Raw genomic sequence first — 23397 nt, forward strand, 5'->3', positions numbered from 1 at the left:
ACAATATATTTGGAGCAATAGCACCATTTCAGCTGTCAAAGTGTTTGACAGCTGAAACGATGCTGGTGCTCTAACTGGCTGACTTGCATTAACTTGACTCAAAAGGTTGCATTTTTTATCCTATAGAGTTTCACGACTGTTTGTTGTAGACTGTGGCTATATTATGATTGATATAAAACATTGATTTACATTTTAAGCTTTTGTATGCTTGATATACAGTTTGGATTTACAGAAATTAATTTTATAAAATGAAACATGTTTCAGAAAATAAACAACTCCAGAATATGATAGAGAAAAACATTAAAATTTATTACATCATTGGTCTGAATGGGACAGAAACACATGCACAAGCATTATCATCCAACTATTACATCAAGAGATGTGTATACTAAAACAGCTGAACCCACTTACAGAAATGCGATAATGAATAGATCAGTACTGCAGTGAGATGACAAATGATGAGACTGACACACGACAGAACAATTACTTGTTTGAAAATTCTATTTATTTTACCAAAAATGCTCCCACTCAATTTTACTCTTGTTTTTGTTTATTTTGTTGCCCATTCAGTTGTTTTCTTCAGCTACCCAAAATATTCATCAACTCATTCTGTGGTTTCATTGACAATTTATACCATTTTCTTTTTGATACTGAACTTGGCATGTGAGCTCACTAGTCATCCACTTTGTGTTGTGAGAAGAGAAATGAACAGTGGCTGCAATGAACTTCTACAGAGACAGTTGTTGCATGTTTGTCAAGGACGTTAAGATGAAACTGCAACTCATAGTGGAACTGAAACAGTGTTCTAGTTTCTTCCTTTCTAAAGGAACATTTGAATATGGAATTGAGCAATTCTTCTTTCATTTCATTACCCTCAGTTTTATTTTCTGTGTTATCTATGAGTGATTGTACCACAAATTCAGTACATATGACCAGAATTTCTTTTGGTTTTAAATGAGATCTTTCAATAATATTCTGCTTGTGCTTCTGGTAGCCAAATCCATTTCATTTAGCATCTCTCTATCTACAGCCCTAAGCTTTGTTTCAAAGCTATTGTGCTCTAGCCACTATTTCTTTGGAACTTTGTTTGCAGATATTGTATATTGTAGAGGGTCAACTATTTATCAAAACTTCAGTCACAATTCATCTAGAAGCTCCTGCCCAGAACTAAAGATTTATCATCGAAATATGGCACTATCACCCATTTACCTACCTTGTAGAAAATGTCAGTCTTTCTACTTCTTTTAGCTGCTCTTTGTACTTTGTTAATTATTATTAAAACAATGGCCTCATGTTCTATGAACCAGTTTCAATGTGACTAGCTGCAAGGTGGTCAGATCTAGTTGTTACCAGTGGATCCAGCAGGTTGTCATCACGAGTGGCCTAGCTCCCTGTACTAAGTAATTTTCAGAAAAAGTGTTTAGTATTCTTTCATGGGATGTCTTGTCATGCTCACCACTTGCAAAACTGGAATATTCCAATTGTTTGTTAGATGATTAAAGTTACCTCCATGATGATAGTTTGACTCAGGAATGTATGTATTGGTGAACAAGTTTTTACTTATATTTTCGGTTACATATGGGAGTGAGCCTGGTGGTCAATAAAAAGATCAAATTAAATGTTAATGCTCACCATTGACCCCGAGTCTTACCCAAATGCAGTTTCAGTTTTTGTCTAAGTGGGGTCTGAGTTTTTTTATTACTACGGCAAATACACTCCTTCCATTTCACATTAGCCTGTTCTTTCAATGTACATTTAGATTTAAAAATCTCAGTTTGGGGTAATAGCCAGCTTTCTGTATCTATTATTGTGTCAGATCCCTTGTTGGTCATGACCACTTCAAACATCGGGACTTCAATGCAAATGCTTCGGCAATTGATCACAATATTTGTTTTTAATAGTCTCTTTAGTGAGGCTCATGTCTTTGGATCTTACATGAATATCTTAGTGTCTCATACATCCATCATTATCTGAGGGTCTATGTGTATTCTAATGCATCCCTGGCCCAGCTAGGGGGACCCAAAGGTTCTCTGTCCTATTGCAGAAAACAAGAAATTCACAACCTAGTTTGTCACAGAATCTTCAATGCCTGTGGTTCAAACAGGTTTTTAATCTACTGTAACCACAGAACATGATGTCAAATATCTATTTAATTCACTCTACCAAGTACCTCTATGTGCATCACGATGTGATTGCTACTCACTCTTTTCATTATACCATAACCTCCTTAAGCTCTTCACACACCGTGAAAAGAAATTTAGACATTGACCAGTACAACTTGCATGCTTTCTATCTCTTACATTTACAAACATGCTCAGCAAGCCACCATCCAGAGCATGGTGGAGGGTACCTTGTGCCTGCACTAGTCACTTCCTTTCCACTCGCATACAGAGCAGTGATTGTCTATATGCCTCTGTACGAGCCCTAACTTGCCATATCTTCAGCGTCCTTATCATAAATGTGCATTGGCAGCAGTAGAATTGTTGGGCAGTCAGCTTAAAATGGCAGTTCTCCAAATTTTCTCAATAGCGTCCCATGAAAGAATGTCATTCTCCATTCAGGTATTGCTGTTTCAATTGATGAGGCATCTCGGTAACACTCACATGATGATCAAATCTACCAATAACAAATCTAGCAGCACACTTCTGAACTGCTCTGATGTCTTCCTTTAATCCAATGTGGTGGAAATCCCAACTACTCAAGCAGTACTCGAGAATGGGTCACAATAGTGTTCCATCCACTGCCTCCTTTGCAGATTATTATCCTTAACATGCTTGCTCCATTCATATCTCTTTGTAATGTTATGCCTAGATATGTAATTGACATGACCGTGTGAAGCAGCACTCTACTAATGCTGTATGGGATTGTCTTTCCTATTTATCTGCATTAACCTACAATTTTCTACCTTTAGAACAAGCTGCCATTTATAACAACAACTAGAAATTCTTTCTAAGTTGCTTTTGTATCCTCCTATAGTCACTCAACAATGAAACCATCTTCCTTATCATACACTACATCATCATAGCAAACAGCCACAGATTGATGCTCACGCTGTCTGTCAGATCATTTTTGTAAATAGAGAGCAGGAGTGATCCTCTCACAATTCTCTCGTGATACTCTTGTCTGCTGTAAACACTTGCTGTCAAGGGCAGTGTACTGGGTTATATTACTCTGGGAGTCTTTGAGCCATTCGTGTGATCTGAGGACCAAACACATATGCTCAGACCTTCTTTAACAGTCTTCAGAGGGGCACTGTATCAAACACAATCTGGAGTTCTAGGAATATGCAATCTGCCTGTTGCCCTTCATTCATGGTTTGCAGGATATTACGAGGGAGAAGAAAAAGGTGGTTTTCAGATGAGTGATATTTTCTAAATTGATGATGATCTGTGAACAGGAGCTTTTCTGTCTCAAGGGAATTTATTATATTCAAACTCATAATATGTTCATCAATTCTGCAGCAGACTGAAGATAAGGATATTGGTCTGTAATTTTGTGGATCAGTGTTTCACCTTTCTTATATACAAGAGGCACCTGCTCTTTTTTGCAGTCACTTGGGACATTGCACTGTGTAAGAGATTTGCAATAAAGCCAGCTATGTAAGGGACAAGGCCATAGACTACTGTCTGTAAAACCAAACTGGGTTGCCAACAGGATCTGCCAACGTCTTTGTTTTCAGCCCTTTCAGTTTCTTCTCTAGGCCAGTGATGCCTATTACTATGTCCCCTGTCTATGCAATGGTTAAACAACCCTCCTTTGTTAATGTGTGTGCAATGGTTAAACAACCCTCCTTTGTTAATGATTTCTTAACTGCAAAATTTAAAACTTCATCTTTCATTTTGCTGTCTTCTATTGTCACACCAGACTGGTCAGTGAGTGACTGGATAGGAGCCTTTGACTTGCTTAATGATCTTACGTAGAAATAGAATTTCCTTGGTTTCTCAGCAAGATGTTTTGTTAAGGTATGATGGTGGTGACTGTTGTATGCTTCACACACGAATATTTTTACATAAGTGCAAATTTCTAATTTTTTCCTGTTGTCATTTGTGTGTTCTTTATTCAATGGTGACTGCAAAAATCCCTGTTTCCTCAGCATTTTATGAGTTTTGTTATTAAACCACCATGGGTCTTTTCCATCCTTAATCCACTTACTTGGCTCATACTTATCCATAGTGTGATTTATAATACATTTAAATGTTGCCCAGAATTCTCTTCAGCCATCTTATTAGAACTAAATGATGCCCATTTATTTTCTAAGTGGGATGCTCTTTCTAGAAAAATTACTCTCCTATTCTTCTTCATTGGTTTATTATCTTAAGAACTAACTCTGATGGCATCATGATCCCTGTCTCTATACTGACACTGTCAATAATGTCTAAAATATTTCCATTGCACATGAGCTATAGAACTAGCTGCTCAAGACAGATAAGTTAAAACTGGTCTTTAACGTGGTGAAACTTCATGCCTACAAAATGTCACACCACCTATACATTTCTTCATCAGTGGCGTGGGAGTTGTCCAGCCATGTAATGACACTCTAGCAACCAGAGTCGAGCGAGACCGGAGTGTACACGCCGTTGGGTTGACAGCATTAGGGGGAAATCCGCAGTACAAAGCAGACATGCACAATAGGAACAGCACAGACCACATGGTGAAATACCAGGATCAGAGAGGAAAACCAAATCAGATACCAAGACATGGCAACTGTCAGTGACCAGAGCAACAATGAATAGGTAAACGATCATGAGCACTGTCAGAACATGACTGTCTGGTCAACAGGTGATGTGCCATCAGTGAAAGCTACCAGCTGGTCGAATGAAGGTGGGATGTCAATCATTGGGCTGGGGAACTGCAATGTGGGGGATGACCCCAGACTAGATGGAGACTGTGGTGATGTCTCAACCTCGATCTCCATGCCCAATGGAGCTGCTGACCATGTCCTGGAGCACAAATAGCACTCATGAGGCGGAGAGATGTGTGAGGGCAGGGACTTCAACTCAGAGCGATCCACCACTGGAGAAGTAGGCTGGAGGCAGGGAAGCAGTTGGTTCATGTGCCAATGCTCCAGACCTCTTGGGGTATCAACCATCGTAAGGCACCACCCACGAGTGGCCACTTCCGTACCCAACATCTAGGAGGGTTTTGCCCCATAGGAACATGCCCAAACAGCGGAACTTGGAAGGTTTTTTTGAGCATGTCTGTAGTTCTGTGGGTTGCAGTGCCAGGAGATGGAGGAGGGCATATAGCTGCTTAGCTGCTGAGTATGGAGGAGTTCTGCTGGCGTGCAGTCATGGACAGGGATGGACCTGTAGGTGCTCAGGGACATCAAGAGTGCCATTCTCATGGTAGATGCACCCATGGCCTTCAACATTTGTTGCTTAAATGTGTGCATCATCCGCTCCACTTTGCCATTAGAGGAGGAATGAAAAGGAGAACTACACAGGTGTTTGATGCTATTGGCAGTGCAGAACCATTCTAAGGCAGTAGCCATGAATTGGGGCCCATTGCCAGTTATAGTGGGATGGGGAAAGCACATCAGTGGTGAGAATATGCAGAAGGGCATTGAGTGTGGCAGCTGTAGTGGCAGATGCCATGCTGACTGCTTAGTGGTAGTTGGGATGTGTGTCCATGACAATAAGCCACATAGAGCCAAGGAAGGAGCCAGTAAAGATGAGATGAATGCAATACCAAGGACAATGGTGAGTAGGCCAGATGGTGAAAGACTGAGGTGGAGCAGCCTGATGATAATGACTTGCAACATAGCAGTGCAGCATAGCCCCCACGTCCTTGTTCAGTCCTGGCCCGTAAACATGTCTCCTGGCAAGGGCTTTCAATCATGACATACCCCAATGCCTGCAATGGAGGAGTTCAGAGAAATGAGTGCATAAAACAGTTGGGATGACAACACAGTGGGTACCTGCCTCCACATCCAGCAGTAGAGCATTAGAGATGGTGGACAAATGATAATAGAGGCGAGCCCAGGGTGGGAGCTCGGGGTCAGCTGACGTCAAAAACTAAGTGGGCCCCTCTATGGAGTACACAGAGATAAGACAGCAGTGTGTGTCCTTCATAAAGTGAGTAACAGTAATGGGAAACTCATCCGAGATGTGTTGTCACTCCATATTGAAGTGAAAACAGGAAACCTCCAGTTGGTCAAATGTGCATTGGGTCCTGCGGATAAATGTGAGAGGGAATTTGTGTTTGCATGTTGTGCAATAGGCTTGTACTTGATCGTGTAATTATAGGAGCTAAAGAAAAAAGCCCAGTGCTAGGGCCTTTGGGCCATCCACTCTGGAAACTAAGAGAATGGCCCAAATAGTGCTATTAATGGTTTATGGTCTGTAATGAGGGTAAACTGGGTCCCAAATAGATACACATGGAATTTCTTCACAACAAAGATGACTGCCATTGCCTCTTTCGTGATCTGGGAATAGTTGCACTGGGCAGGCATCATCATTTTGGATGAATAGGCTATCAGTTGCTCCACACCATTATCATTATGGTATGCCGCCACTGTTCCAATGCCATAGAGAGAAGCAGCTGGTGCCAAAACAATGAGGATGGTGATGGGGAAAAGGGAGCTAGGCAGGCTGCAGAATGTAACATGTGCTTCAGGTGTGTGAAGGCCTGCACACTGAAACAGAATGCTTTTCTTCCACAACTGGTTGAAGGGGTGCATAGTGTGTGCAGCCTGCAGAAGGAACATAAAATAATAATTCACTTTCTCCAAGAAAGCCTGCAACTCCTAGAGGGTTTGGGTACATGGGGGAGAGTCAGTAGTGAAAACATTACAGTCAGTGGGTAGAATCCTGTCTTTGGTGAGCAAGAGTCCAAGATAGAGGCCCTGCACCACACAGCATAGTAAAGAGGATACATTGGTTACACAGGTGGTCTTGGTGTGTAGTACCCATAACAATTAAGTCATCAAGGTAACTTGGTACAAACTGTGATGGACATGGTTAACTGTTCCAGGTATCTCTGGAAGATTACTGGAGTAGAAGAAATCCTTAAAGGCAGAAGCTTGTCTTTGTATAAGCCAAAAGGCATGTTGATGACAAAAATGCATTGATTCCTCATCTAGTGGAATCTGTAAATACACATCAGCAAGGTCTAGCTTAGAAAACTCGCCTCCAGCAAGCTTTGAGAGGAAATCCTCTTGTTGCGGTATGGGGTAGGTTTCCACCTGAGCCAGTGCAGTGATTGTCAACTTAAAATCTCCACAAAGCTGGAGGGAACCATTTGGCTTCTGCACCATGACCAGGGATGTAGCACAAGCTCTAATTTTGACTGTTGTGAAGGTGATGGAGTTAGAGTTCATGCACCCTCCTGTGATGCAAGTGAGTCTGGTTTGACTACCTGATGTCTGACAGCAGACAGTTCGGAAATGTCCATCCATTCCACAAGTGCAGTGTGCCCATCACTGTGGTGGTGGTGGTGGTGGTGGTGGTTGAAATGCTGCAACCTGGGGGTGGGCCATTAGATGTTCATTTGCTGCCTGTACAATCTCAAAACAGTGCATGATTTTCAGTATACCATCTGAGGAAGGATTGTCCAGCTTGAGGGCTGCAGTGTGAACTTCTGAATTGGAATCTAATTGGACATTAAATCATGAATCAGGGAATTGGCAAGTGATGTTTTGCAAGACGGATTGGCACAGGTGAAATCACAAAAATGACTCAGACCTTGCAAGTCCGTCAACCGTGAGTGATAAGACTGGCTTGAAGGCTTGTGGTCCTGATGGAACTTGAGGCACAATGTGAAAACTTTGAACCATTGTGAATAATAGTGTGACAGTGATGAACACATTTCCTGGGAAGTGCAACTGGGTTTGAGAGGGGAGCCAATTTCTTAAGTAAAGAATAGGTCTCTGAAGAAGCTCAAGAATGGAAGAATGACTGTTGGAGAATGTCATTAGAAACCCAAAAAGTGGCAAAGTGCTGTTTCAGCCACTGCAAATATGAGTCCCAGTCTCCCTTGGTATCATTAGATGGTAGAAATGTGGGTGGACAGGACTCTGTTTGGGAGGTGACCGCAGTCTGGACAGGTTATGAATCTTGTACCTGTAATTGTTTGGACAGAAGCTGAATTTGCTGATGCAAAAGGTCTGTTTACTGCTGGGACTGCTGTTGCAATTGCTGCTGCAGGAGCAGCTGTTGTTGTTGTTGTTGTTGTTGTTGTTGCTGCTGCTCCACGAGGTGTACCAGTTCTGTGTCCATAATGGACTGTTAACCTTTTATCGCGTTACCAATTCTAGTAACTGGAATCGAGAGAGACCGGAGTGCTCTGGTCAACAGCATCAACAGGGAATTGCTGGTACAATGCAGACACACACAACAGGGATGACTGACGACACAGACCACATGGCGAAATACTGAGACCAGAGAGCAAAACTAAATGAGATACCAAGACATAGCAACTGTCAGATACAAGACATAGCAACTATCAGAGACCAGAGCAACAATGAATAGATAAAAAATCACGAATGCTGTCTCAGAACATGACTGCGGTCAGAGCCTTTGCTAGCTTTATAGCACCACAGTGAGCATCGATAGACCAGGACAGTGGGCATGGCACATGCATTGTGCTGTGGTGGTGTCAGTGGCACTTGTAGATTATAGGGACATGGCCTATTGGCTGTCATCTACATCCATGCCTTCTTGCAGGCTGTCAAAATTGTTGGACCAGGATAACAGACACCCAGTACGGTTGGCTCTCAAATTTAATTGGTTATAAATGAAACCTAACAGTGCTTTTATTCTATAGCTGTGAACATTAATTGCATTGTCTACAGTAAATTAATGTTTAAACTCAACAGTATATTGACTGGACATTATGTTAGTGTTATTGTAGTTTATTTTGAAGCCTACTTTCAAACTTGCTTTATTGAGCTTTTTAATTTTTTTGTGAAGTTTTCTTCATTAGAGTCAGATAGTACAGCATCAAATGAAATGTAACTACAAATAGCTGTGACCAGTCACTTTTGAAATATTACTGTATTTTTACAAACTAGTTCTTGAGCTTTTTCACAGGCTCATCTTCAGATGAAACATGTGGAAGTACACGTAATGCTACTAGTAGCATGATGCTTGACACCGAGTTGCTTCACTGTGAAAGCAAAGTAGGAAGTACTTTATTGTACTCTGCTGTATGTGGTAGTTATTTGATAGTTGAATTTGTTTACTTACTGTAACAGCATGGCAGATCTAGCTCCTCCCGCTGTGGAAGTCGAACACGTGCCAGAACAAATGGATGTGGCCAACCCATAGAGGGCTCCGCGTCCGCGGCAGCTCTTCCGCGCAGTGGCTCTCGCGCAGCGAGGGCGCCACCGCTGCACCGTGTGCAGACCGCGGCCAATAGCCGCTCCCTCCGGTTTCGTATATAGGGACCCGCCCTGCCCTAGTCCAGTCAGTCTGGTACTCACTATGGATTGCGTCTCTATCTCGGCGGTACTGCATTCTGGTCGTTGGTCGTTGTTGACATTGGCCTGGCTGTGGTTCTGAGTGGATTTACTGTTGGTGTTTGGCATTGTGGTTTCTACAAGCCTCCATTGTTTATCTCTTCCTTGTTGTGTCAGTCATAGTCGGTCATTGTCGGTTGTCGTTGGTCTGTCATCCGACTCGTCCTGATGTTTACCCAGTGGTGCGTTCTCCACTGCCGGCAGCTTCCCCGCCTGGCGGCTCCGATCCGCAGCCCAAGGCGTTCCCGCAGTTCGTTTTGGTTTCTACAGCAGAAATGGTGTTGATATCCAATTGGCAACTTCTTTTACTATTGCGTCTCTTTTGCAGGTCTTCATGTCCATTGTATTTCTTCGACAAATTCGTTCCCAAAATGGATTTTTTATCCCTCTACTGGTATCTTTCTCAGGAATCATTTGGTGTCACTCAGTGGCTGAAGACCAAAACGTGTCAACCTCACTTCCACTTATAAAAGTATATTTTCCCCATGGTTTTGATGAGGAATTTTGCCAATAACTTTTCCTAAGTAGGATTGCAGCAGAAGGGTCAAAATGTCATATTTTGGAGAATGTGTTTGAAGAAGATTTCTCTCTTCATTTTTCCACTTGACTGCAACCTATCACTGGCCTATCAACTGAAAGTGGCTATTCAAGAAATCTGTAGATCAACTTCATTAACTTTCTTTTTGCAAAAGCATATTTGTAGTCAGGTGCGTTGTCTTCATTTTGGTGTTTATTTTTTTTTTAATTTTTGTCACTTACGAACTACATTTATTTTTGAATTTAAAGGTTATTAGTATTTTTCATTTCTGCTGGTAGTCTGCTGAAAGTGAAACTTGCAGAGTAGTGCACACCTTTCTATATGATGGTGAAATAAGTGTTACCCAAATCCATATCAGTTTCCTACCTAGTTTTCATTAAGTGAACATTACAGTTACATTTCTGTGAAATCACAATGTTGACCACAAATCACATAGAGGAATGTTTACAGGATGTCAGACATAGAATTGTGAGACTACTGAACAATGGCCTGTACAAAGATGATGTACAGATGCCACAGGTCAGTTTGACTGTCCCTTCCTGAACTAAGAATACTATTTGTGATGTCATAAAATCTGACACCATACAATATACTGAAGTGAATGTATGCAAAATAAAAAGTTTTTGTGTTCCAGTGTTAGAGACAGAGTAGATTATTCTTAAAGTTGAGTTTCTGTACTAGTTCCTGAATGTGACGCTTTCTAAATAGCTTTTCATCTATCTTGAGACCTATCAGTGTTAATTTTCACTGTTTACGATATTATCCTGTCAAAATAAAATTTCACTTGTACAAGAGTTCCACAACAGACACTGTATGCACGTTGTTTTGTTGCATTTACTTAAGGTGACCATCAGTCCCATTTTTTCAGACTAATCATAGTTTTTTTAGCTCTGTACCAAATTTTTTTTCAAAGGTAATTCTGGAGACCTATTTGTTTTTATTCAGCAAGTATGAACTGATTTTTGCCACATTGGATATTTATTATACATGTATCTAGAAACTAAAAATGAGACTAATATCAAATGTGATAAAAATAGTGCAGAAGTGTTTCATATGTTGTTGGAGACTACAGACATGCTAAAGAAAATTCACAGCACTGGTAGTTACAGTTGATCTACTCACACTCTGTTGTAGAAGGTGCTAATAAAATAATAATTAGTTTACATTTTGTAACAAATTAAAGTGACACTTTGTATTTATTAGATTTAATTAAGATCTCTCTTACTCTCCCTCTCTCTTGTACTCACTCCTTTTTTATTTTTATGTTTTTTTCTGTATTGGAATTTGTAATGTGTGCTAAATTTTGGTCTAAAAAATATGGCCACCTTCAGTCAGCTTCAATCTGTTTTCTGTAAGCCACAAGCTAATATTATCCAGTTCCTGTTACCTAAGACATTGCATCCTAAATCTTTCAAAATGACCCTAGTCTCATCTGCAAGTAGAAAACGATTTGAATCACGTGCATTGTTCAGTGGTGGGTCATTGACACACATTAAGAAAAACAGTGGACCCAGAACAGAATCTGGTGGTATCATCTGCTTTACAGTACCTCGGTCAGATTCAAAACTGTTTTGTATTTGTCAACAACACTGGTGGTCTACATTTCTAGATATGAAGTGAACCATTGTTCAGGTATTTCTCTATTCTATAAAGTTCCAACGACTGCCAAAATATAGCATGCTAGACTCAAACAAACAGTAATCTTGGATCATAAGCTTTTAAAATATCTACTTTCTTGCATGTGCCAACAAAGTTTTATTTAACTTGCCAGCTGTTGACTTGTTATTTTAATTTAGTTGTTTATGAACAGCTTCTGAAACAATGCTACTTAAGGAAGTATCACTGCTTTTCTGGCAGACTTATCTTCACAAATGGAATACAGATACTGTTATTATTCTCAGGCATAATAAGTGTATGATATCTCTACAGTGCAACTGCTCATCATCTACAGCTGCACACTGGACTCCCATTCGAGAGGACGACGGTTCAATCCCGTCTCCAGCCATCCTGATTTAGGTTTTCCGTGATTTCCTTAAATCATTTCAGGCAAATGTCGGGATGGTTGCTTTGAAAGGGCACGGCCGATTTCCTTCCAAATCCTTCCCTAACCCGAGCTTGCGCTCCGTCTCTAATGACCTCGTTGTCGACGGGACGTTAAACACTAACCACCACCACCACCACCATCTACAGCTACTAACTCTAATAAAGATAGTTGTTAAGAGAACCATTATATATGCTAGCTTAATAGAATATCTTAGGCACACAGAGAAGTTAAGGAGCAATGATGCTATGTAGAGTGAGAAGGGATCCAGAGTCCCTGCTGGAGGACAACAACAAATACAATAATAATAACAAAAGTTTAGAATAAAAGTGTTGCAGGTAGAAGGATTACAAGAAACAGGGAACAGGAAAGCTGGCTCATACAATATGAGATATCTTGAACACCATAACCTCCTCCATGTGAATGAACATCATTTCAGGAAACAATGGTCATTTGAAACCCAACTTACACTTCTCTCAAATGGCATACTCAAAACCATTTATCACGGCAGTAAGGTGACTCCTGGAAAGCATTTGGCTCTGTAGTGCACCAACACTAATAAAACTGTAACCATATGGGGTATGAAACAAAATTTGTGACTAGAGTGGGGGATTTCTTGCTGTAGAGGATGCTCCATGTTACCTTGGATGAAGAGTCACCAAAAGGTGTAAAAGCATATGAAGTGTATTCACAGTTCAGAATGCAAACAACCATCATCTGTATAAGGGGATGACAACAATGAAAATTTGTACCAGACCAGGACTCAAACCATATTTCCCACTTTACAAGAGTGGTCAGCTTTAATTTGGTATCTGCACACAACTCGTGGCCAGACCCAATCTTCTGTGTGACACCATTCCTGCATCACAACCTGTACTCGTAGCCACATTATGTAATTCCCGTGCAGGTGAGGATATTTTAATTGAAAGTTGCTGCCTGGTAGCTGCAATGTTACGCATAATTGTGCATTGTTCTTCTCAGCACCTCAGACACTGCAGTGTTGTATTGGTGTAAATGTAAAATTAGTTTGAAGTGTACCCTATGCAAGTAAATTAGGATCCATGCTGTTCAGCTTGTGTGCTAGTTACCTGGCAGGCAGTATTAATAGTAACCTAAGACTTTTGTAGAACATGCAGTTATCTGTAAGGATGAGCTGCCTGAAAAAATGTTCCACTCATATTCAGTTAGATCTTAATAAGGTTTCATAGGGTGCAAAGACCGACAAGTGGCTTTAAATGCTCAGAAATTTAAAACTATGCAGTCCACAAAAACAGCAGTTTTAATGAGACATTCTTGGAATAATTCAGCTCATACAGATACCTGGGAATATCAGTAGGTGAATATGCGAAGCAGGTTAAGCCCATAGGCTCAGTTATAAGTAAAACAAGTCATAGACTCTTATTTAATGGGATAGATAATTGGATAATTTTGTCAATAATTGATTGTTTTCATTGTTATATTAAGTCACAGACTTTGGATCATTAGTAGGATACTGAAAGAAACGCTGTCAGTCTACAAAGAAGATAGGTTACAAAGCTCTTATGTGACCTGTACAAGAATACTGTTCAGGTGTGTGAGACCTATACCAGAACTAACAGATAATACTGAAAGTATGGAAAGAATGGCAGCCTATATGGGTTGTTAGACTTAGAGTATCAGAGAAATGCTGAAAAACCTGAAGTGGTAGATCTTTGAAGATAGATGCCAATTACCCCAACAAAATTTACTTTCAAAGATTCAAGTGTATGTATCAGTTCAGTATGGGCTGTGAAGACAAGATCGTAGCACACCACAAGGCATGCGAGTCATTTTTCCCAACTCCATATATTAAAGGAAACCAGAGAAATACTAACACATGGGAGAATGGGAAGTACACTCTGTCATACACTCCACTGTGGCTTTCAGAGTGTGGATATGGAGGTAGATGGAGTTAGAAATGTTCTTCAGACTATCTATAAATTTGTTTGAGATTCTATCTTTATACACTAGTAATTAAAATCTATTTCAGACCTGCAAACTCCCTCCACAGAGTATACATTGCAGTATAGACCCAGTGGTTCATTCTTATTTCTTCTGTCAACTTAATTGGATTTATCTAGAGGTGCCTTAACAAAAAATTACATATTCGGGAATCAGCTTCTAAAAACATATGTACTTCATGTGAGCTATTTGGTTTTGATGAACAGTAATTGATATTCTTGCTTTCATTTCTTCAAATCTTCTGTAACCATCAAGATCTTTTTCTGCTCCTCTTAGTACCTCACCTGTGAAATTATTATCTTTATCCTTATTGCTCATCAGCATTTTACTCTTTCTTATCTGCTTCTCTCTTCATCTTTTGCATATATGTTGAACGTCACTCACTTAACATTTTGCTCCTGTGTCCAATTACTTCTTTACATTTTATTTTGTACCTACCTTTTCGTTACCTTTTGGTCATATGTCTGTCACATACAGCTTCTATTTCCAATTAGAACTTGTGAACTGCATTGCTTGATTTCTTTATTAAAATTTCTGTATTTTAACCCACTAACTGTCATCTGTTTCTCATCAGATAACTTCATGTTATCCCATTCTAAAGTCAATTTCAAGTGACAATAGAAAATGATTTAAATTGTGGATTTATGTCAGACCACCATTCATCAACTGATATGCAGTTTCTTTATTCACATTTATGTGTAGTATTCTAGGATATAATTTTAGGTCATGTTAAATTTCTTTTCTAGTAAAGAAGTTTGATGCGAAGGAAGAACGAGGCTCAGCATAACTTGGCCCTGAGGTATAGAGTAGATGCACTTAGTACAGAACCTAAGGATAGTGATACGTGCATGAAATGTGATGTGTGGTTTCAAAACCTAAATTCTGCTATCTCAGCAGGCATCTATACTGAGAAAATACGGTTACTGACACTGACACTGACACCAGTTAGCACTCTAAGCAGCAGATACAGAAATGCATATCCACTTCCTCACATTATTTGATTTCAAAAGATTGTAAAATAAAGAATGAGAGAGATTTGTTCATGCCCAGACTGTTACTGTGGGCATATGTTGTAAGATGATACACTTACTGTTGCTCCGGAATATTACCTAAGCGATGGCAAAGATTTCAGCAGGTGAAGTCCTAACCAGACTGATGTTACCTCTTTTAGTGAAAATAGTGAACAAGTTAAAAAGGTAAAAAGATATATGACAATATCAATAAGAGAAGCATATCTCCTAACAAAAAAGGTGAACCTGGATTTAAAAACTCACAAAATTCTACTCCTTATGACCAAATTGGGTAAAATACCAGCCAGTGAAGGAAGTATGCAGATGTATTTGCTGCACAAATTTTAAGCTTGTTTGTTACACCGTAAGCAGCATCACAGGAAAGAAGTATGCAGAGCTGGACCTGACGCTTTTGTGTGTACGTCAAGAACCACAAGATAAATATTTGTTGCAAGGGTGGGCAATGTGACCTGGTGCTGAAGTGACGACTGTCAAAGCATTACACCTTAAGGATACTGACAGTGACATAACCTTTGCATTGTGGGATGGAGGAGAGTTGGTGAAAAAGGCAGTAGGGCCAGAGAAGTTTGTTAAAGAGGTTAGACATTGGGTCATGAATGGAATAGCTCACCATCATATCCGGAGGCTTCAGAGACAGGTCATAGCAGAATTAAAATTGGGCACATCCTGAAATACTGGTACATTAGTTCTTCATTTCAATTTTGCTGTGAACTGGTCTGTTGCTTTGTAGAACGAAATTCAAAGTCACCATTGGCATACATCACAGGTATCAATATTCACATGTGTTGCTCACTTCCTTGGAACATCACGCTGTCTTGCTATTGTCTGTGATGATCTCATTCATGACAGTATACATGCATGCTATGCTGTCAGCATTATAATTGATCACACAGCATCTAGAGGTCATCCATTTCCTAAACGTGTGTGTGTGACTGATGGTGCAGCACCTCATTTTAAAAGCCACTTTCAGCTTTATGTGCTTGGTGAACACTGCAGTACAGGAATTAAGACAAAGAAATGGATATTTTCAACAACAAGTCATGGAAAAAGTGCATGCAATGGGGTAAGAGATCTCTGCAAAAATCTTGCAACAAGAATTAATTTCCAGAATGAAGCTGTTGATGCTATAAGAGATGCTGCTGGATTTGTACACACCATATCAGTATTAGTAACAAACATGAAACTCTTAATTCTAAATGAAAGTACATTAATGATACGAATATAATAGAGGGAAACATTCCACGTGGGAAAAATATATCTAAAAACAAAGATGATGTGACTTACCGAACGAAAGTGCTGGCAGGTTGACAGACACACAAACAAACACAAACATACACACGAAATTCAAGCTTTCGCAACAAACTGTTGCTTCATCGGGAAAGAGGAAAGGAGAGGGAAAGACGAAAGGATGTGGGTTTTAAGGGAGGGGGTAAGGAATCATTCCAATCCCGGGAGCGAAAAGACTTACCTCACAGGGAAAAAAGGACAGGTATACACTCGCACACGCACGCATATCCATCCGCACATACACAGACACAAGCAAATGTCTGACAGTTTGGAGGAGATGCTCCATTAAGCAATGTCCTTATTCCTTTTCTTTGCTAATATTACCCTTAAGTATTTATCCCTCATTGAAGGCTATTTTCCCAGGAATTCAGTACTCTTTTCCTCTTATTTTATAGGCATAAGCTCCCTCCTGTGGGGATTACTTATCCATAAATTGGTTGGGGTTTACTCTTCTTTGGGTTCACCAGATCCTGGCACAAGCTCCCTTGTTTGGGGATTACTTACCCATAACTCCCATTTGAAGTACGTCATATCCCTTTTCTACTACTTTGAATTCTTCAGTACTTCTAACACTTCATCTCATCTTAAGGCTGCACCCTCCATGAAACTCCAGCTATCTCCACCATGAGTTCTCCTCAAGCTTATAAGCAGGACACCCTGTCCTATAACTCCCTCTCCTTGAAACAGTGACAAGCCTGTCTTCGTACATAGCCTGTGTGTGTGTGTGTGTGTGTGTGTGTGTGTGTGTGTTTGTTTGTTTTGTAGTACACACGTCTCAAACCTCACCAATAAAAGCTAAATGCAAACCCACCCACACCACACCAAAGTACTACAAAAAAAAAAAAAAAAAAAAAAAAAAAATAGTCAGTTACATCTTCAATAATCATGATGTGTACATCTTGTATTGTGTTCACTATAGTAGCCTGTTGTTGTTATCATACTTGATTTGAGTTTCTAATTCTTGTCACAGCCTTGCTCTTGAGTGTCTTTAATCAGATTTCCTAAGTGTCAAAAACTTTTCATTTGACTGTCTCTGTATGTCTTCCAGTTTTGGTAATAATATTTCCGTATTGGCCTCTGTTGACATTTTCCTTGTTATCACCAGCTTAAACAAACTCACAAATATTACTGAATCAGCACACTACACCTACTAAAACTATTTTGAAGTAAAATGCCGGTGAAGTTCACCGTAGTCATTCTGCATGTGCTAGTGATGGTCTGGTAACTGACAATTTTGTGATGATGATGATGATGCGGTGGTTTAGACTGCATGTTGGCTTTGTCATGGATCAGTCACTGATGGCTGTGTGCTGGCCAGATGTTGCTGGTTGCATGCTTGCTCTGGGTGGGTCGTTGACGGCTGCATGTTTAATCGTTTTACTCAGATGCTCTTAGCCCAGGCACATCATTGTTATTGTCTATGATCCCTGTTGCCCTTGGCAACATGTCTTCCCTTTGCTGATTCATTTCTTCCTTTCAATCTGTTTTTTATCTGCCACTTTTCACTTATAACCATACGGTCACCATGTGGAGTGTTTATTAGTGGCTGATGTCTGCTGTATGTAGCTAGCTAGTGTGATGATGTTTTGACTGCTTGAGCAACATCTGTTGTAGGTCTATGCTATGCCCTGTTCTCCCTTGGCATCAAACTTCTTTCTTCCATGCAAATTTCTGTAAGTGAAGTGGTTCTAAAACAAAACGCTACCTCTCTACTTAAATAGTGTAGATAGGATCCAATTAACTCGGTATGTTATTTCAAACTTTCACAAAATGTTACATGGGAGCCAAGTAATATTACTGTCTCAAAGACTTCTCAATAACATACTGTCTGTGAAGAGTATATAACAACAATTGCTTATGTAAATTATATTCATCTTCTTTGGTGCTAGAGATCTTCCATAGTAGCCGGCCGGTGTGGCCGTGTGGTTCTAGGCACTTCAGTCTGGAACCGCATAACCACTACGGTCGCAGGTTCGAATCCTGCCTCGGGCACGGATGTGTGTGATGTCCTTACGTTAGTTAGGTTTAAGTAGTTCTAAGTTCTAGGGGACTGATGACCACAGATGTTAAGTCCCATAGTGCTCAGAGCCATTTGAACCATTTTTTTCTTCCATGGTACCAGAGCTGCTTCGTTCCTCCTTGCTCCGTGGAGATCACATAAGCTCTCCAGCAAGCATGATCCACACCTGTCAAGTAACACTTTCCCATAGTATGTTGCCTGATGTTGTCAAACTAATTGCAGTTGTGCTCATCTTTCCTCTGACCTCTATATTTGATGTGTGTGGTATATGCCCTTCCATGAATGGCATTGATCATCTGTAGTGATACGTGCCATTCAGGGTACACTACAGATGATATGTTGAATTGAAGTCAGGCACAACAAAAAGGCTGTTACACATTGAGCTTTTGGCCAAAGTCTTCAAAAGAAAAGAAAAAACACACACACACGAGACCAATATCTGTGCATGCAGAATGCAACTGTCTTGTTGAATGAAAGCAGCAGTCTGGAGTGGGGCAGAGTATGGGGAGGGATAGTTGGGTAAAGGTGGGTGGAGATAAGAGCACTGTTCGGTGGGCATGCAGGGACTAGACTGTGGCTGTATGAGGCTGCCAGGTGGCTTGGGTGGTGGGGGGTATGGGGGGGAGCAGAGGGGGGGGGCAGGGGGGGATAATGGGGAGTGGAAAAGTAGAGGGGCAGATAGGGGAAAAGACTGGGGGGGGGGGGGGTGCACTGGCAGTGAGCATGCAAAATGGGGGTGCGGAAATATGAATTAGGAAGAAGAGGTGACAGGACAGATGGGCAGAAACTGTCGGGTAGAGGATGTGAGGGCAGTAGGTTACCGTAGGTTGGGGTTGTGGTAATGCAGCAACCATTGAAACAAGCATGTTATGTTCAGATGCATGTTGTGTCATGGGGTCGTCCACTTTGATCTTGGCTACAGTTTGGTTTTGGCCAATCGTCCTGCTGTACAGCTGGCTGGTGGATTTTTTTTTGTCTACTGACTGGTTTGATGCGCCCCGCCATGAATTCCTTTCCTGTGCTAACCTCTTCATCTCAGAGTAGCACTTGCAACCTACGTCATCAATTATTTGCTTGACGTATTCCAATCTCTGTCTTCCTCTACAGTTTTTGCCCTCTATAGCTCCCTCTAGTACCATGGAAGTCATTCCCTCATGTCTTAGCAGATGTCCTATCATTCTGTCCCTTCTCCTTATCAGTGTTTTCCACATATTCCTTTCCTCTCCGATTCTGCGTAGAACCTCCTCATTCCTTACCTTATCAGTCCACCTAATTTTTAACATTCGTCTATAGCACCACATCTCAAATGCTTCGATTCTCTTCTGTTCTGGTTTTCCCACAATCCATGTTTCACTACCATACAATGCTGTACTCCAGACGTACATCCTCAGAAATTTCTTCCTCAAATTAAGGCCGGCATTTGATATTAGTAGACTTCTCTTGGCCAGAAATGCCTTTTTTGCCATAGCGAGTCTGCTTTTGATGTCCTCCTTGCTCCATCCGTCATTGGTTATTTTACTGCCTAAGTAGCAGAATTCCTTAACTTCATTGACTTCGTGACCATCAATCCTGATGTTAAGTTTCTCGCTGTTCTCATTTCTACTACTTCTCATTACCTTCGTCTTTCTCCGATTTACTCTCAAACCATACTGTGTACTCATTAGAATGTTCATTCCGTTCAGCAGGTCATTTAATTCTTCTTCACTTTCACTCAGGATAGCAATGTCATCAGCAAATCGTATCATTGATATCCTTTCACCTTGTATTTTAATTCCACTCCTGAACCTTTCTTTTATTTCCATCATTGCTTCCTCGATGTACAGATTGAAGAGTAGGGGCAAAAGGCTACAGCCTTGTGTTACGCCCTTCTTAATACGAGCACTTTGTTCTTGATTGTCCACTCTTATTATTCCCTCTTGGTTGTTGTACATATTGTATAAGACCAGTCTCTCCCTATAGCTTACCCCTACTTTTTTCAGAATCTCGAACAGCTTGCACCATTTTATAATGTCGAACGCTTTTTCCAGTTTGACAAATCCTATGAAAGTGTCTTGATTTTTCTTTAGCCTTGCTTCCATTATTAGCCGTAACGTCAGAATTGCCTCTCTCGTCCCTTTACTTTTCCTAAAGCCAAACGGATCGTCACCTAGCGCATTCTCAATTTTCTTTTCCATTCTTCTGTATATTATTCTTGTAAGCAGCTTCGATGCATGAGCTGTTAAGCTGATTGTGCGATAATTCTCACACTTGTCAGCTCTTGCCGTCTTCGGAATTGTGTGGATGATGCTTTTACGAAAGTCAGATGGTATGTTGCCAAGCTCATATATTCTACACACCAACGTGAATAGTCGTTTTGTTGCCAGGTCCCCCAATGATTTTAGAAATTCTGATGGAATGTTATCTATCCCTTCTGCCTTATTTGACCGTAAGTCCTCCAAAGCTCTTTTAAATTCCGATTCTAATACTGGATCCCCTATCTCTTCTAAATCGACTCCTGTTTCTTCTTCTATCACATCAGACAAATCTTCACCCTCATAGAGGCTTTCAATGTTTTCTCTCCACCTATCTGCTCTCTCCTCTGCATTTAACAGTGGAATTCCCGTTGCACTCTTAATGTTACCACTGTTGCTTTTAATGTCACCAAAGGTTGTTTTGACTTTCCTGTATGCTGAGTCTGTCCTTCCGACAATCATATCTTTTTTGATGTCTTCACATTTTTCCTGCAGCCATTTCGTCTTAGCTTCCCTGCACTTCCTGTTTATTTCATTCCTCAGCGACTTGTATTTCTGTATTCCTGATTTTCTCGGAACATGTTTGTACTTCCTCCTTTCATCAATCAACTGAAGTATTTCTTCTGTTACCCATGGTTTCTTCGAAGCTACCTTCTTTGTACGTATGTTTTCCTTCCCAACTTCTGTGATGGCCCTTTTTAGAGATGTCCATTTCTCTTCAACTGTACTGCCTACTGTGCTATTCCTTATTGCTGTATCTATAGCGTTAGAGAACTTCAAACGTATCTCGTGGATATACCAATATAAAAAGCTGTGCAACGATTGCAACAGCACTGGTACATGACATGTCTGCTTTCACTGGTGGCCAAGCCTCTGATGGGGTAAGATAAGCCTTTGGTAGGACTGGAATAGGAATTCCTGTGTGGATGGATTGAACAGGTCTTGCACTTGGGTCTTCCAAAATGATGTATCCCTATGCCACTCCTGCTCCAAAATCCTTGTCACAGGGATCATGTCCCTGTGGAAGCCCTGGTGAAACATGTGATCAGTCCACTCACCAAGCACTTCCTGGCACAAGTTTATCCTGCCCTATCAGAGCTGGGTCACCTGCGACGGCAGCCATGTCCTATACCATCTCTGCTGAAATCATTGCACAGCTCTTTACATTGGAATGGCTACTAATTGGCTGTTTACAAGGATGAATGGTAACAACCAAACTGTGGCCAAGAGCAAAGTGGTCTGCGCTGTGGCACAACATGCATGCGTTACCCTTACAACACATCCTCTGCTCCCAAAATATCCCAGCTTCAACCTGCGGTAACCTACTGATCCCTCACCATTCCACCCAACAGTTCCCACCCTATCTGTCCTATGATCTCCTCTCAGTACACAATCTCTGACCTCCATTTTGCATGCTGTCTGCCAACACACTCACTGGCCTTTCTCCTTCTCTGCTCCTCTCCTTTTCTGCTTCCTGTCCTCTGCCCCTCACTCACAGCCTCCCACAGCTGCTCCTGGCAGCCTCATCCTGCAGCTTTGCAGCTGTCTAGACCTTACACGCTGTACCAGATAATGCTCTTCTCTCGCCACACATAAAACTGTGCTATCCCTCCCCCTTTCCCATTCCCCCTGGCTTACTGCTCTTGTCCAGTGCAACAGTTGCATTCTAGCTGTAGCAGCCAGAGATAGTGGTCATGTGTGCATGATATGTGCATGCCTGTGTTAACTGTGTGTTTTCTTTTCTGAAGAAAGCTTTGGCTGAAAGTGTAACAGTGTTTTTGTTGTGCCGGTCTTCAACTCAACATGTCATCTTTACAGTCAGTAGCAATCCATCATTTTAATGACATTGTTGATTTTTTGAGAAGGAGAAAGAAGTAGTATCCTACTTTATTCTACTTCCTTTTGGTGAAACTAAAGTCAGTCTCATTTTTCTTTGTATGATTGTGAAAATTAAGCATATGTTTTCATGTTAATCTGTCTCTGTCGAAGTTATTTATTTCACTCTAATTTATAATCTTGCAATGATAAATGTGTCACATATTCTTGTCTTGTTTTTTGAACTGTATTAGGATTTAAATTTTCCAGGGATGAAACAAGAATGCAAGTTGATGCTGATATCCAGGCTGATTGTAAGTTGTGTAAAAAAATAGTTAAATTAATTTAATCTTGTGTGCTCTGTAAGATATAGTTTCTGGTGTGTACGTGGTTAAGAGAGTAATATAATACACAAAAAAATGTATTTGCAGCTGTGAATACAAGCAACCACCAACTGTATGAGGGAGTAATGTCAATGAAAATTTGTGCTGGATCCAGATTTCCCACTTTGCATGAGTGGTCATCTCAACTGCTTTGGCTAGCTATGTATGACTCACGGACAGACCCATACTTTCATATGTCCTCATTGCTACATCACAGGTTGCACTTGTGCACATATTATATAACGCATGCATATCCAAAGAAACATTGCATCATTCTTCTTAACAGTGCAGGCACTGCAATATTGTATTTATCCACCAATACCAGGCAGTGACTTTCAATTGAAATGTCTGTAAAGGAGGACATAGTGTGTGTACAAATACAGTTTGTAATGCAAGAACGATTATATGTGGAAGTTTGGGTCTAGCCATGAGTCACGCACGGGTAGCCACAATGGTTAAGGTGACAGCTCATGTAAAGTGGTAAATCTGTGTTTGAGTCCCAGACTGGCACAAATTTTCATTGTCTTTATTCCTTTATACACTGCAATACTGTAAGTGTAATATAAGTTTTACTGTTTATCTTGCACGATACCCCAAATGGTGGTTTCATTATT

The 23397-nt window shown here is 40.7% G+C and overlaps 1 protein-coding gene across 1 annotated transcript in view; it reads left to right on the forward strand.

The window, feature by feature from the left end:
* LOC124551324 overlaps positions 1-23397 on the forward strand; it is a 198114-nt gene that overhangs the window by 100000 nt on the left and 74717 nt on the right. The window contains exon 6 of the mRNA XM_047126335.1: positions 22671-22714. Within this exon, the coding sequence (XP_046982291.1) occupies positions 22671-22714 (44 nt within the window). The remainder of the gene's footprint in view (positions 1-22670; positions 22715-23397) is intronic.

This window comes from Schistocerca americana, chromosome 9 (genome assembly GCF_021461395.2).
Source record: "Schistocerca americana isolate TAMUIC-IGC-003095 chromosome 9, iqSchAmer2.1, whole genome shotgun sequence".
Taxonomy (NCBI): Eukaryota; Metazoa; Arthropoda; class Insecta; order Orthoptera; family Acrididae; genus Schistocerca; species Schistocerca americana.